Source organism: Triturus cristatus, chromosome 3_1 (assembly GCF_964204655.1).
Source record: "Triturus cristatus chromosome 3_1, aTriCri1.1, whole genome shotgun sequence".
NCBI lineage: Eukaryota > Metazoa > Chordata > Amphibia > Caudata > Salamandridae > Triturus > Triturus cristatus.
This window is the reverse complement of record NC_140583.1, coordinates 873,484,394-873,500,704: the sequence shown is the minus strand read 5'-3', so window position 1 is coordinate 873,500,704 and position 16,311 is coordinate 873,484,394. Positions and strand designations below refer to the sequence as shown.

Sequence of the window (16,311 nt, the reverse complement as noted above, 5' to 3'; positions counted from 1 at the left end):
GCTGCAAATGCTTCCTTGGTAAAATCTTGTACACGTAGGTTCTATAGCTGCAAATGCTTCCTTGGTAAAATCTTGTACACGTAGGTTCTATAGCTCCTCAGCGCTCATCGCCAGAGTTGACTAAAGCACTGGATGCAAGATAAAGTAAAATTATTTATTGCTCAGGAGCACAGGAAGACACCACCAGCTTCATCGATGTCCTTCCAAAAGCTGTCTCCAAACTCCCCACAAATTGAATCCAAACATTCCAGGAATGCTTGCCAACCAAGCATTCCTGGTAACTAAGCAACCACAACACTATATCATAAGAAATATCATAAAAGGACCTGCAGAGCTGTTCAAAGCTAGCAGCATGCTGAAAACCACCAACCTTTGTGTCTGTCTTCTTACACTTCATCATCCACCACACTGCTACGCACGGTGTCCCATAACATGATAACCGCACATCAGTAGTTATCCTGGGCAGCTGCAGCTGGCATCTAATGGGGGGGAATATTAATAATAAAAACAAAACCTACCGGAAGTGAGGCACGACCACTTCTGCCCGAAACCACATGGAAAGTTAGCAGTCTAGCTTACCTCCCTACAAAAACACATGCTTGGACGGACGCGCCGTTGGCGCGCCAAAGGCAAGCCTAAGGCAAGCCTGTCTGCACCCGGCCGCGCCGGGTCGTCGCCAGGAGCAGGAACCCCTGCCGGTATGGACCAAAAACTAACAAATAAGGTGAGGACTTTTCACACCTACACCAGCAAAGAGCTGGTTAATATTAATGACGGCTTTACAAACAGATTGACAGCAAATAAGGCATGCACCATACCCACAGAAGTAGTGGGTCCGTTTTCATGCATTACCTCTAAATTCCAAAGTATACAATCTCAGCCTCAGAGAGTCAATATCGCCACCGATCAGGGCGCTAGATCCCATCATCATTCCACCAACACTAAGTGCTCTCCTAAGACAGATCGTAGCAAAGGCTGGAACTGCTTTCTGGCCAATGTAAGGTCTCTGCCAAAGCATGCAGATAATATATGGGACCTGTTGTCCTCCACTAACCCTCATATAGGGTTCCTGACAGAAACCTGGACTAAGCCATGCTCTAACCCGGCAATCGCAGAGGCACTTCCAGAGAGCTACCCCATACAAAAACTAGACAGACTGCACAGGGCAGGAGGAGGAATAGCCATAATTTACAAAGACTCTATCACATTCTCCTTCCTAGACCAAATATGCAACGACCAGCTGGAAATATTGGTTATTAAAATGGACTTACACCAAAGTCTTAGCTGGAAAGGAGCTTTAGTATATCGCCCCACGGGACCACTATCCAACACCACCACACAGCTTATGGAACTCATTGCTCCGCATGTTATATCAGCCAGGAATTTTTTACTTCTTGGAGACTTTAACGTGCACAGCGAAAACCCAGACAATCCAGAGGCGTCGTGCCTTCTGACAGAACTGTCCTCACTCAATCTAACTAAATTAAATAAAGACCCTACCCATCAGGCAGGTCATACTTTGGATATAATACTAGCAAACTCCCCCAATATATCCTATGGAGCAACGCACCCCTTGACTTGGTCAGATCATTCCATGATCGAGTTCCGTGTCAATGGCCCCAAGGCACAGACTGTCCCCAAGTACTACCCTAAAAAAAACTTCAGACACTGGCATAAACTTACGCCTTCACATTTTCAAACAGCTTTTAATCCACCCAAACACTCTGAAACGGACAATGTAGAATAACACCTAACCTCCTTCAATTCCAGCCTATTATCCACTATGGACAGCTTAGCTCCTTTGAGACAGTGCCACATAAACATAAAATAACGCCAGGCACCGTGGTACTCTGCCACCCTGCGGCTCATGTTTGAGCCCCACCTTGTTTAACATCTATGTTACTCCCTTGGCGAGACTGCTGAGGAAGTTGGGATTTATCGCCATAAGCTACGCTGATGACACCCAACTGCTCCTCTCATTTGACAAATCCGATTCCAACATTCAGAACACCTTTGCAGAAGGAATGAAGGCCATAGCGGAGTGGATGAAAGTCAATTTTCTTCAACTCAATGCAGCTAAGTCGTAGATTATGCTATTTGGTGAAGCCACTGTGAAATGGTCCCCTAGCTGGTGGCCAGAGGAATTAGGTCCTACCCCATGTCCCAAACAGGTGGTAAAAAACCTTGGAGTTCATTTGGACCACAAACTCACATTGGGAGATCATGCCTCCTCTACCACTGGGTTCAAGTATGGAGCGAACTTGCACTCCAGATCCAGGGGCACAGCTGAATGTCACCTGATGGATGATTTATGTCTTTCTTTTCCGTTCACATTAATCCAAAAATAATCCATGTAATCCAAAGCTTTCAATTTAGTTTCATTTTATTTGTTCTTTCCACACGTGATTGGCATTTACGTATTTTCAAAGCTTCTCATGCCATGGATATGCACATCCATGCCTTTTTCCAGGCACGTCAAAATACGTAAAACATCCTCAATTGCTAGTGAATATAATACCCAATGCATTTCGGGCTTTCAAAGCCCTTCCTCAGGGGTTCACTAAAAAATAAAAGAACGTGACTGTTACAATTTGGTTTCAAACCTATATACCTAGCATGCCAAAACTGTGCTGTATATCGAGTAAACCCGTGTATGGCGCTTTCCCTCTAATACGGTAGCTACAATCCTACCATGTCTAAACATGAAGAAATAATAGTGCCACCCTTTTTACCATACAACCTGAACCCACCTTCTCTTTGCATGACTACCCCTCTGCTACATCGTTATTCTACTTTTTTGTCTCTGCTTTTACATTCCCTCTAATCTACCCCGAGAATCCCTTACACTCAGTCCCATACCTGTGCAACTTCGTTCTGTTTACTGGTTTTTCACCACTTTTCCCTCTGAATGGCAGCGTTGTAATGCGCGCCATTGTTTTCACCTGATTTAACTACTCTCGAGTTGCCACGCCTCCTGAGTTTAGCCTGTCATTACCGTTCGCTCAACCCCGGTGTAATCACTCCTGCCTACACTCCCCATAATGCATCTTATCTTAGATCGTCAATCACAGTGATGGTGTTCTCTCCCCATCACATTAATCAAATCTATTGTGTCCCAAACACTCTGAAACGGACAATGTAGAATAACACCTAGCCTCCTTCAATTCCAGCCTATTATCCACTATGGACAGCTTAGCTCCTTTGAGACAGTGCCACATAAACATAAAATAACGCCAGGCACCGTGGTACTCTGCCACCCTGCGGCTCATGTTTGAGCCCCACCTTGTTTAACATCTATGTTACTCCCTTGGCGAGACTGCTGAGGAAGTTGGGATTTATCGCCATAAGCTACGCTGATGACACCCAACTGCTCCTCTCATTTGACAAATCCGATTCCAACATTCAGAACACCTTTGCAGAAGGAATGAAGGCCATAGCGGAGTGGATGAAAGTCAATTTTCTTCAACTCAATGCAGCTAAGTCGTAGATTATGCTATTTGGTGAAGCCACTGTGAAATGGTCCCCTAGCTGGTGGCCAGAGGAATTAGGTCCTACCCCATGTCCCAAACAGGTGGTAAAAAACCTTGGAGTTCATTTGGACCACAAACTCACATTGGGAGATCATGCCTCCTCTACCACTGGAGCATGTTTCCACAGCCTCTGCATACTCAGAAGAGTCTTCCCTTTCCTGTCACTATCAACTAGGAAAACCTTGATCCAGGCACTAGTCCTAAGCCGCTTGGACTATTGTAACACGCTGCTGATCTCAGCCAATGAAAGTTCCTTAAACAAACTCCAGGTGGTTCAGAACACCGAGGCCCGACTGGTGACCATTGCCCCCAAAAGAACTGCATCACTACCTCTGCTTCAAAAACTAAACTGGTTGCCCATACGGAAGAGGATTAAATTTAAGATCTGCTGTATGGCATACAAAGCATTGAACAACCTAGGCCCCAGCTACCTAAACTATAAATTTGTTAACTATGTTCCCACCAGACCCCTCCGCTCTGGAGCTAAAGCACTGCTCCAAGTCCTGCGCTTTAAAAACACCCTCCTAGGCGGATTATCTGGCATTCAGAAAGCTGTTGAAAACCTCGCTGTTCTGATGGTCCCTCCTTAGCTCACTTTTGCAGTCCTAGCGCGGAGATACCCTTATGGGGTGATTCGGGCGCTCTATAAGTAAAAAAATAAATAAATATAACTTACCTGAACCGAAGTCGACGTCCTCCGCTCCGGACCTCTTCAAAGTTACTGGATGCTGCAGTGCAGGCACCAATCCTGTAGCTGCTCTCATGCTGTGAGAGCAGCGCTCGAATGGGAGGGAGCAGCCTCACTGAGCGCTCCCCAGCACCCTGGAGGCCTACACTTACTCTAACCCAGTTGTCTTAAAACAGCTGGGTTAGAGGTTTCAGGACAGGAGGATGAAAAATAAAATGGTAATGAATTACCATTTTATTTTTCATCTTTGGGGTTAATTTAAGTGAGACGATGCTCCTGATCACGGGGGACATGGAAACACTTTCAAATTAGGATCAAAACAAAGACAACATCGTTCCAACCACACACCCTACATGGCGTAGCTTGCTACCCCGTAGCAGACACTTTAGCGCCCCACATAGATGTAGTAAGTGCTTTATAAATGCTACAATACAATAGAATACACTGCCCTTGGCCCCACACGAAGCCCTGAGTTGTACTTAGCATTATTATGTTAGCCCTACTTCCCTTTCCTTTCTTCGACCTCTTTACATTCTTTCCTGTAATTCTATTGTTGTTATGGTAATGGACATTCTGTTTTAGTCAGTTGGCTCCCTGGTCAGCTGTGAGGTATCGGTTACGCTGCTGGCTCCAATAAAAGTCAGTATCTTCAATTTACCTGAAGTCTCCTGCGTAGTCACTTCACAACATATTTTGGCGACTACTTCTGCGTGCTCATCACGAGACTCCCGACTTAAATCCACTACATGCTGACCAGAAATACTCTCGGCAGTACGCAAACTTCTGCAGTACATCTGTCAAGCATCGGAGAGAACAGCAGTGGACACTTCGGAGCCCTGCCCCACGACGCACTCCTGAATTTCATTTGGGGTGAGATTACTTTGAAGTGACAATACCCTCTTCAAGCATGGTGATGTCATCATCTGGGTCCTTTGCACACGTCATTACGTGTTTACGTACGACGGCCATCTTGGAAGAAAGCTTTGGCCTTTCAGGAGTTAGCGGTGCAGCTCAGGCTTGACATAAAGATGTTACGTGAAGCGGCCATCTTGGGTCTTTGTTTTCACATAGACATCAGCTGAATAGCTCATCGTTTCCACGGCAACTGAGCCTCGCAACGTAAATCAGTCAATTTCTTTCATTTTTGCCCAATTCCGGCACGAAGTTCCTACGGCTCATCATTCTACACGTCCAGCGTTCGTTGATGTCAACTGTGATACAGACACTATCCGCATCTTCAGGTGACTTCCTCAGCATAATCTGCGTGTGTTTCAACGGTGACACGCACACCTCAGGTACTTTACAATACTACATTTATATTTTACTTCTGCCTCAGCGTGTGACTCAACGGTTGCATGCACACCTGTGACATTTTTATTCTTTTCATTCTTTAAGTGCACGTCATTCACAGTGATGTGCACACCTGTTACTTGTGATTTCTTGATATTTTATATATAATTTCCTTTTATCACAATGTCTATTCCACAGGTATCTGTTGTCCTCCCTCCTCATTTCTTACAACAACCTGGCTGTCCTTCTGTACCATGGAAAGACTGGCTAGTCATGTTCGAAAATTATTTAGATGCTTTAGATGGCCAGGAGTTCAGTGCAAAAAGGAAAAAGGCACTTTGACTCAGTACCCTGGGTAAAGAGGAGCAAAGGATTTTCAGATATCTTCCTCAGGCTCTTCAAGCCAATGCGGAACCCTTGCCAGATGAGTATAAAGAAGCTGTGTGTAGACTTGAAGTGAGATATGCAAAAGAAGAAAATTTAGTGATGAATCGCGTTAAATTTTATACTCATCATCAAAAGAGCGATGAAACCATCGTCGATGAGTTTGTTTCCAGATTAAGGGAACTTTCCATTAAGTGCAAATTCGGTGGTATGTCAGATGTATTAATAAGAGACCAACTAATGGTTCAATGTAATAACAAACAAATCCAAGAAAGGTTATGGACGGTTAAAAGTAGCCATTGACCTAGCTAAGGTGGTAGAACAAGTCATGAAGTTGCTGAAATTTCAGGCGACCATTTTTGCGAGGGTAGTGATCTAAGAAACTACGATTCCAGCAATGTAGCACTACTCAAAAACAAAAGCAAATTTAGCAATAAGAAAAACGTTCCTTTTACTAAATCGTTTACAAAGTTTTGTTCTATATGTGGTAGTAGTGGTCATGCATCAGATTCTAAATTCTGTTTTGCATCAAACAAGGAGTGTCTTAAGTGTGGTCGCCTAGGCCATTTTGCTAAAATGTGCATATCTAAATCACGTCCCAGAGTTGCTTCGATCCAAGATTGTGAAGTCTGGAAGAGAGACTTACATGACAGAATACTTAGTGTTGATGATTTTGATGAACCTGTGGACGAAGATAAGAGAAGAAACAGACCTAAAGCTTTGTTTATAGTTGATGGTCAACAGGTGTCACTCGTGGTAGACACTGGCTCTAGATATACCATTATTCCCCAAACAATGTTTGACCACGAGTGGGGAGGGAGATCGTTGTTTCCCAAAGATATTTCTCTAGCAGGTTATCAAGAAGAGTCCATAAATTTGATAGGGTATTTTGTAGCTCAGATTACAATCTCTAATAGATCCACCAAAGGAAAGATATATGTAAGGGAGGATGGACCTCCCATTTTAGGATGGATCCACCAATACGATCCACACATAATTGTAAATCCTAGAGCGTCCTCTCAGGTTATGGTGGTGGATGATGAAAGTTTAGATGACATTCTTAGAGGGGCTGACATAGTGTTTGGAGAAGAGTTGGGCCTACTCAAAGGTTATGTCCACAAAATTGTGTTATCAAAAAAACGCTATTCCGGTTCAACACAAATTGAGGAGAGTACCATTAATGGTCAGGGATGACGTGAAATCTCTTATTAAAGTCATGTTAGATGGTGGAGTCATTGACCCTGTGGAAGCCTCCGATTGGGTATCTCCGGTGGTAATCACCAAGAAGGCTAATGGCAAACTAAGATTTTGTGTAGACCTGAGGTCTTTTAACAAGTGTGTAGTTGCGGACACCTTTCCTTTGCCTAATATAAACAAGTTAGTGTCCACCTTGAAAGACGCAAAATTATTCTCGAAACTTGACCTTAAGAGTGCATACCATCAGATCAGATTGCACGAGAGTTCTAAACACCCAACGGCATTTATCACCACTGAAGGCACTTTTCAGTTTACACAACTGCCTTTTGGCTTATCATCTGCCACTAGTGTGTTCCAACGTATGGTCACAGATATTTTCAAAGGTATAGATAAGGCAGTTTTCTTTCAAGACGATATCCTCGTGTTTGGAAGTTCTGGCTCTGAACACAACCAAGTCCTTAAATCAGAGTTACAGAGAATTGCAGATGTTGGCCTCACGTTGCATAAGTAGAAATGCTCTTTCTTGGTGGAACAGATTGAATATTTGGGGCATGAGAGCTCAGCACTAGGTAAAAAACCCAGGAAGAATTTGTTAAGTGCTATTGAGCTGGCTCCTGCACCCACGGATAAAGATCAATTGAGATCATTTATGGGTCTCATAGAGTACTATTCCAAGTTTGTACAATTCTTTTCGGACAAAACTTTATGTTTACGACAGTTGCTAAAAAAAGGTGCAAAATTTGAGTGGGGTGAACAACATGCTTCTTGTTTTAATAACATCAAAATCGAGATTTGTAAAGCTGATGTTCTGGCACCTTTCGACATAAAACTTAAGTCTGTTGTGATGGTCGATGCTAGTGCCACCGGTTTGGGGGGTTGTATTTGCTTCAAGGACACTTACTACCTCTGAGCAAAATTATTCTGTGATAGGAAGGGAGGCACTCGCAGCAGCCTGGGGTGTAGAATACTTTCGCAGCTATCTCTGGGGTACAAGGTTTATTGTCAAGCGCTGAATTCTCCACAGAGGCAGAATGTTGCTAAGTCCCAATGCCCTCTTCCCAGAACACACTGCTTGTAATTGCAGCTGCTCTAGAAAGGGGGAAAGGGGTTAGGGGCAGAGAAGAGACACTCCGACTGATCCTGGATTCCCTCTTCTTCAAAGGAGTCTTCTAGTATGCTCCACTGGTATGATGGGGAGAATTCCTAATGCACAGATGGAGACAAACTTAAAACAACTTTCTCTCTAAAACGCTAAACCTGCCTTACTTGAGAGCCTAACTACCCCCCAACCAGGTTCTGCAAGAGTATTGCCTCTCTTCTATCTTCTTTGTAGATCTTCTGCCACAGTTATTCTCTCATCAGGGATACCTAGTGCACACAGGAGATATAACTGATTATAAACATCACCGCCTTCCCTCCCCATAATGGTATGTACAATTTCACAATTCCTACCTATGGATTCAACTCAGGTTCCCTATTCTGTGCTGAAGTATCCCAGTTTGCAAATGTTACAAGATAATTGAAAGTACTTGTTAGTTTTTATCTTTTCGTTGTTCCATACAGTTCTAATTATACAGCTTATGCAAATTCCAGGGCTGCATCAGACGGGAACGCGCAAAAAGGATAAAGGGAGGGAAGACAAGAAGGAAGAGTAAGGAGAGGACACAAGGAGGCAGCGAAGGAACTGAGCTCAAGTTCAAGTTCTTGGCTGAAGCGGTTGAGCTAATTAGTTGAGTCTTACTTGAATGCTGCCGGTTATTTAGTACTTCAAACTTGCCTCTTCTATACTCAGAATGGATATCTAGACTCAGTACTTCCACAAGTACTCACAAGGAGCTGACAGAAAGACGAGGAGCGTCTTTCAGAGTTCACCTCTCGAAATAAGGAATTTTCAAATAAACTCGAAAACTGATGTGAAACCTCACCGGAACAAAGGTCTCTTAACAGGATCTCAAACGGACACTGGAAACTGAGATGTAGCGCTCCCGTAAACTCTATTCACGGAGCGAACTCAAGACGAACTTCTCTTCTCACAGGAAAAATTGAAGTGCGCAGATGACTGCGCAATCTCGTGGCTCGAGCATTCAAGTCCACCGAGAATTCAGGTCACCACACAAAACTATTTACAAAGGTAACTAACGTGGTAGCCATCTTAAGACTTGTCCCACCTATCCAACATTCAACCACAGGTTGTTGGTAGATGGTTTTACGATGGCGCTGTGCCTTTTGCATTTACTACAAACAATGGTATTAATTTGGTACCTTGATACCTACATGTGATTAATTTGCTTCCTGACATTTATACTGACGACTGACCATAAACCTTTGGTTAGAATTTTGTCTCCAGGAGGTGCAGGTAAGGGCTCTGCAAGGTTGGCTAGACTTGCACCCAGGCTACAGGAATACGAGTATGAAATCACACTGTTAGAAATGGGGATCTCTAGTTGGCAGCGGCTGGCGCTGATGTCCAAATAGGGATCCTTCTTCCTAAGTCAGAGTAAGGGGCTACACCCTTTGATAACCCCTGCTCAACCCTGTGGTAACGTAGCACGAGCAGACAGGCCTATCTCAGAGGCAGTGTATGAAGCATTTACGACCATACACAATAACGCAGTGAAGACACTACAAAGGGACACCACACAAGTAGATATAGAAAAATAAGTATCTTTATATAGGCTTAACACAAGGCTCAAAAGCGATCAAGAAACCACAATGTACATAATTACAGGTTCACTTCAAAAGCAATAGAGGCACTCAAAATGCGTGTGGGAAAAACTTAGTTCAAGGCGGGGGTCCACGCGACCCGGTGATGCACAATATACCTGAGATTTAAAGGGGCACGGCACGCAGCCTCACAAGGAAGCCGCGGTGATGACAGGCGGACTCGCAGCGGCCACAGCTCCCCGTTGTAGCGGTCCGCGGCGTGCACTCATGATAATCCTGGGACGGGACTTTAAGGCGGGCACCCAGCGGCACCCGCAGGTGATACAAGATCCTCGAAGTGGTGACTAGTGTGGTCACTCAGCGGCACAGCTCCTCAGCTGCAGCAGCCCACCATAGCGATGATTCTCGTGGGACAGCAAATGCGGGCACTCAGCGGCACAGCTCCTCAGCTGCAGCTGCCCATAATAGCGATAGCGATGATTCTCGTAGGACGGCAAATGCGGGCACACAGCGGCACAGCTCCTCAGCTGCAGCGGCCCACAATAGTGATAGAGATGATTCTCGTAGGATGGCCAAGGCGGGCTCTCAGCGACAACAGCTCCTCAGCTGCGGCGACCCACAATAGCGATCACGATGACTTTGGTAACACAGGCAAATGCAGGGTTCTCAGCGGCAACATCTCCTCAGCTGCGGCGGCCCACGATAGCGATCACGATGACTTTGGTAACTCAGGCAAATGCAGGCTCTCGGCGGCAACAGCTCTTCAGCTGCGGCGGCACACAATAGCGATGTGATGACTTTCAGCCTGCGTTACCCTCAGAAGAACCAGAGGCTCTGTAATTCTCAACAGAGGCCTCACCTGCGAGTAGAATTCTCTCAAATAGAAATTCGGACGGTTGATGGGTGAAGTCTCATGTCCCTGAGACTTCAGCAGTCTGCAAGCTCAAATCAGGCCCTTGGTTGCTTCAGCAAGATGGATGAAAGTTTCAAAGTCCTTTCCCTCTCGTTACACGGACAGTGGTTCATCTTGACATCCAGAAGTAATGCACCGTGTAGGGGTTTCAGCACAGATCTTTATACCCCAAAAGTCTTTGTTCTCAAAAAGTCACAAATCACTGAACCCACCCAGAACCAGTTTGGTGTCGTCCTGGAGCACTTTATTTATGAGGCTACATCCTGCCTTTCAGGGAGAGGGGGTCTGCCATCAGACGCACAGTGGGAGGTGGAGCCATCATTCGCCTTGCCAGGCACAGCCTTGCTCAGATCAAAGGGTCACCCCTCCCCATACTCCAACAGCAGATCTCTCTATTTAATCCCGGTCGGTCTCAGCCTGCCCTGACCCTCTAAAACCAGACAGCCAATACAGGCAAGAAAATACCTACTTCCCAAAAGTGGTAGTTTTAAACACAGAATATAAAAATAATCGTCACTAAAGATGCTCTTTAATATTTGGATCTCAGGCATACTAAATTTGACTTTCCTATCATGTTCCTTGGGTCATTTAGGATTATACCAATTCATACAGTCAATTTACAATAGGGAGCATTTGCGCTGTGGCACTGAATGGCAGTGGCACAGCGCCCAGAGCATCTAACACCAGCAAACACAGAGGGGACAAAAGCAAAAAATGGCAGGGAGACCCACGCCAATGGTGCCAGATCAAACACACACACATTCAAGGGTGGAAAAAACACCAGGCAGATTGTCTTTCTACGTTGCCTCTCAAATGGGAAACGGTTGATGGCCCAGCCATCACGGCTTCTGGTGAAGCAGGTTCTGTTGCTTCACTCCAAGATGTGGTAGATGTGGTCATGGTTGATGAAGGAACATTTACTTGTGAAGATTGGTGCAGAGAAATGGAAGCTGATAATGTTCTTAAGGCTGTTGTAGACTTCATCAAGTTGGGTTCCAGGCGTGAAAGTTGTTTGACTGTGATGATACGTCCTTTTGTCAAAATTTTGGAAGAATTGTCTGTTTGTGGTTCAAATGTACTTATGCGTGGGGACAGGTTTGTTCCACCTTTTGGCTTAAGGTCCAATTTATTAGCTCTTTCTCACGAAGGACATTTGGGACAGACTTTAATCCAAAGCTGTCTCAAAGATAACTTTTGGTGGCCGGGAAAGGATGAACAGGTGACTTCCTGGGTAGAGAATTGCATGGTCTGCAAAGAAGGCGAGAAAAGACTCAAAGTAGGGTCTAAAACTGTGTTGGGTCATATCAGTGACCCAGGCAAAGCATGGTATAGCATAGCATTTGTTTAGACTTTTTTGGTCCGATGGACGAACTTCCTTCTTGCAATAGGTTCGCCATTGTGGTCATTGATGTGTTTTCTACGTGGTTGAGTGTATAATTTGTTAGAGACATCACCACTGAGAGCACTATTTCATGTTTAAATTCTCTGTTTCATGCAGAGGGTTTTCCTTCTATTATCATCACCGACAATGTTACACAGCTAACTTCACGTGACATAAAATCTTTTCTCACAAAGTGTGGTGCTGTGCATCATTGTACTTCCTTGTACAACCCACAGGGGAATGGTTTGTGTGAGAGAGCAAATTGTGTTGTTAAAGGGATCATTCAAATGGCATGTGTTAGTGGTAGTGTTGCTCAGACCATGGTGGAGGAAATGGTTTGGGCTTATCGTACCACTAAACTCAATCACTGTGACAAATCCTCCTTTGAACTCATGCGGGGAAGACCTCCAGGTTCCAAATTGGTCCCATCTTGGATCAAGGAGTGGGTAACTAGAGGAGGACAGCCAAGTGCAGCAAAACATTTTGATACTGGTATCAGAGGTCCTCGTTTTATTAAGGGCGATCTAGTCAAGATCAAATCAGGGAGGATAAATAAAGGTCTTTCTAAGTTCAAGGGCCCTTTTAAAGTTAAGTGTGTTTTTCCACATTTTGTAGTCTTGGAGAATGCTAAAAGATGGAATTTGCGTTGTGTAGCCTTATACCAAAAGGCGATTCAAGCAACAGAGATTTGTTCTCCTCACCTAAAAAACATTGTTTCTCAGGACAAGAATGTCAGTACTAACAGTGGCTAACAGTGGCTACTTGTTGGCTCGGGATTTTGACTCTTACTACGTTTTCTCCAGAAGCTAATGAGAGGGGTGGTGGAAATGGTGATATAAATCGTTTTCAGAGCCATGTTTCCACTGATGTAAATGAAGAAAATTCTCAAGTTGTTAGAAGTTTAACCACCTGCATTTTTAAGGGATTTTGTTTGATAATTTATGACTTAACTTCTACTTCTTTATCTCTTTTGTTCTGTTAAAGGAGGAAGATGTGTTGTACTTAGAATTATTATGTTAGCCCTTCTTTCCTTTCCTTTCTTAGACCTCTTTACATTCTTTCCTGTAATTCTATTGTTGTTATGGTAATGGACATTCTGTTTTAGTCAGTTGGCTCCCTGGTCAGCTGAGCTGTGAGGTGTCCGTTACGCTGCTGGCTCCAATAAAAGTCGGTATCTTCAACTTACCTGAAATCTCCTGCGTTGTCACTTCACAACACCCTGCCCCCCACCCCAACCATCCCTGAACGTATTCACTCATTCATGCGGTCACTATTTTTCATTCACTTATCCAAACACTCGTTAACTGAACAATTCGACTATAAGTTCACTCACTCATCCAACACATAACCTCGCCAATAAATGAAGAAACTATTTTTACTTTTTAAAAACCATGCATATTGGCTTTGTCATTCCTTTAAAAAAAAAAGTTACAATCAACACAAAACTAGTGAAACTAATATAAACTGTGTAAAAGCATAAATGCATTCGGGATGAATTCATTATTTAGATGAGGTGTTGCACCTTCGTATCTCGTTTTCGAGGCTTTCGGGCTCCCTATACCGTGGGCTGTCCGTGTCCCAGACGCTGCCGTTATCTTATTGTGCTCTCACCTGAGCAGGCCCGGCTAAGACCTTTCCTCCGACCGTACTGCACCTCCGTGGCCGACATGGTGCCCATCGCAGACAGGTACTCCTCTGCCCAAGAGACACCTCGCCGCGTTCTGTTGCCTCAAAGAGCTCGTTGCCTAGCAACCACGATGCCTGGTGTTGTGAGAACCAAATCCATTCCCAGGAAGTGACTTGCAAGGACGTGTTGTGTCACGTGATAAATACGTAGCCTTTGGAGGTGACGCTTGCGCAGTGTTACAGCCAGCGAAGAACTAGTACCTAGCTAAAAGGATTGAATTTAGGCTGTGACAGCTTCAAGATAATACACCACTTTTGTTGCACTCTGACCCTGGAGAAGGAATGTGCCCGACGGCGGGGACTGCTTGAGCGAGCAGAAAGGTAAAGACCGCGTAGGATCTGTTAAAACGGAGGGCTTTCAGAAAAGAAAGGGGGGAGGGGGGGGGGGGGGGGGGGTGTGTGAGGTATAATTGTAAAACATGAAAGGTTACGAGAGCACCATTTTTAACCCTTTTAAATGTAACAAGCACAGGCAATGCATATGGGTCTGGCTTTAAAAGAATGTTGTTTTATGTTCATTTGAAATATTACTAGAAGATAGCATGGAATGGATTTGTATTTTTGTGTAAGCAAAGAACTATCTATATAATAATATTGGTGTTAATTAACCCCTTCGCTGCTAGGCCTTTCCCCCCCCTGTGCTAAGCCTTTTTTTGGCTATTTGGGGTAGTTTGCGCTTATGCCCGTGTAACTTTTTTACTACGTATGGTATCCACGCCAAATCTGCGTCCTTTTTCCAACACCATGGGGATTCTAAAGGTACCCAGGGTTTGTGGATTCTATTACAGCACCGGAGGCTTCGTATTATGCTTCTCTTTCTATTTATTGCTACTCACAGCAGCCAATGAAAACTTGTATTATGTAAACAAAAACTACATTTCCCATGATGCATGTATTACATCACATCCTGCAATGCCCCATAAGAGCCACCAACACCGGAACCTGTCCTCTTTCTTTGCTGTTCACGCAGAAAGTTAAGTGCTCTAGAGTTTTATCTTGATTCAAATATTAGTGATGCTTTTATTATACTCTACAGCCCACGCTGCTTCATGTTTATGTATTTAAAGTGTATTTATTTCATCCGCTTTGCTGTGCGATTATTGTGCTAGCCCTCGGGGCGCTGGGACACTCCCGCTGGGAGTGCTGACTATTTTACGTGCCAGACAGCCCGCTCGGACTTGAGCGCATTGTTTTGAGTGCGCGTGTTTTGCGCTAAGCACAGCTGACTCTCCGGGTGTTCTGCCCGCTTCGTTTGTTAGAGCTTCAAGCGCTTCTGCATAACATTCATCTCTGGCAAAGTAATGGTACCGCTCAGCTCACGGCGGTGTTTCCAATGCAATAAATTATAGCACGAGGCTCCCCTCATCAGCCGGTGCGCTTGGAGCCTGTCACTTTCGTTTTTTGTCACGTTTCCACGTATGTAGCCCAATTGGGCTATATTTTGGTAGGATTGGGCTACGCACGTCGATACTGCCCGTTTTTCTTTCGTTTTTGGTTATTCCACCGGGATCTTCACCTCTGAGCATTGCCTTACGCCTGTCTGGCTGTAAAAACGATTTGGGCCTGGAGGGAGCACACCTCCTTGGACATTATTGGCTCTTTGGCTCCACTACACCCTGAGGGCTGAAAGAACTGTGATACAGCTTATGCTGAGGAGCTAGGTACCTTTTTTCCTGATCTGTGCTGTGGGTTGGCTCCCCCTTACTCCTCCTTACTACTTGCCTGATGAGCAAGTATATTTATAAATTTGGTTCAGCAATGGAGAATTGGGTTCATTATGAGGAGGATGATACCTTATATGAGGAGGAAGTGGGTACCTCTTCCATTGAAGAGAATATTGTTGAGGCTCTGGACGCCTCGGTCCAGGAGTCGGTCAACAAGGCCCTGGAGAAAGCAGCTCCGGGAACTGTGCAGCAAGCGCTAGCTACTGCGTTGAAACCTAAAACCAAGCAACTGGAGAGGTTTGCGAAGCGCCATGGCTTCACTGCCCCAGCAGGGGCTCCCACAGACGGTTCCCAGCCTAAGCCGTGACCTCATTCTGCCTCTTACTCTTCGCTTCCTTGTCCCGATGCTGACAAAGATAAGGGTCAGGATTCCGATACAGATCCAGTTCTGATACCCCTGACGATTCTCCTCCTAAGAAGAGAACGAAGAAATCCAAAAATGTGGAGGTTCCACAAGCAATCCCCTACTCCATTTACATTTAACCCCGCTGACATCGTCCATCCCAGATCCTCGAATTGGCTGCCCGCCCATGAGGTGGCGGCGTATTTGCATGAAAATCTCCGCAAGAGTTTTGATAAGGAGGTGCACAACAGACTACGCTCCGAATGCCCTCGTCCTGACATCTCGGATAAAGTGGCCGTAACCCCTGAGATTGCCTCTAGCCTTTTGACCTTCCTCAAGAAGTTCGCGAAGCACCCCAAGAAAGGTATCGATCGCGCCTGGCGAGGGTGCCAGGATAAGCTCTTGGATGTAGTCGGCCCTCTGGCCAAGATTCTGGAAATGGCCTTGGAAGCTCAAGAATCGGGGAACACTATAGATTCCCATGTGTTGGCGGGTTGGACCCAACGAGCCA

At 45.0% G+C, this 16,311-nt stretch overlaps 2 protein-coding genes across 4 annotated transcripts in view; one reads left to right on the top strand and one right to left on the bottom strand.

Annotated features, from left to right (window-relative positions):
- The window catches only part of CFAP210 (cilia and flagella associated protein 210), a 232,028-nt gene extending 218,195 nt beyond the window's left edge, over window positions 1-13,833 (bottom strand). Inside the window, exon 1 of one of the 3 annotated variants that reach the window (XM_085645348.1) lies at window positions 13,659-13,833. In XM_085645348.1, coding sequence (XP_085501474.1) covers window positions 13,659-13,725 — 67 coding nt within the window. In that variant the 5' untranslated portion in view covers window positions 13,726-13,833. Of the gene's footprint in view, window positions 1-13,569 lie in introns of all 3 variants that reach the window. The other 2 variants (XM_085645349.1, XM_085645350.1) reach the window with 2 other exon arrangements.
- A 49-nt stretch (window positions 13,834-13,882) lies between these two features.
- The window catches only part of PHOSPHO2 (phosphatase, orphan 2), a 96,278-nt gene continuing 93,849 nt past the window's right edge, over window positions 13,883-16,311 (top strand). The window contains exon 1 of the mRNA XM_085645351.1: window positions 13,883-14,054. The gene's annotated coding sequence lies outside the window, so the exon portion shown is untranslated. The remainder of the gene's footprint in view (window positions 14,055-16,311) is intronic.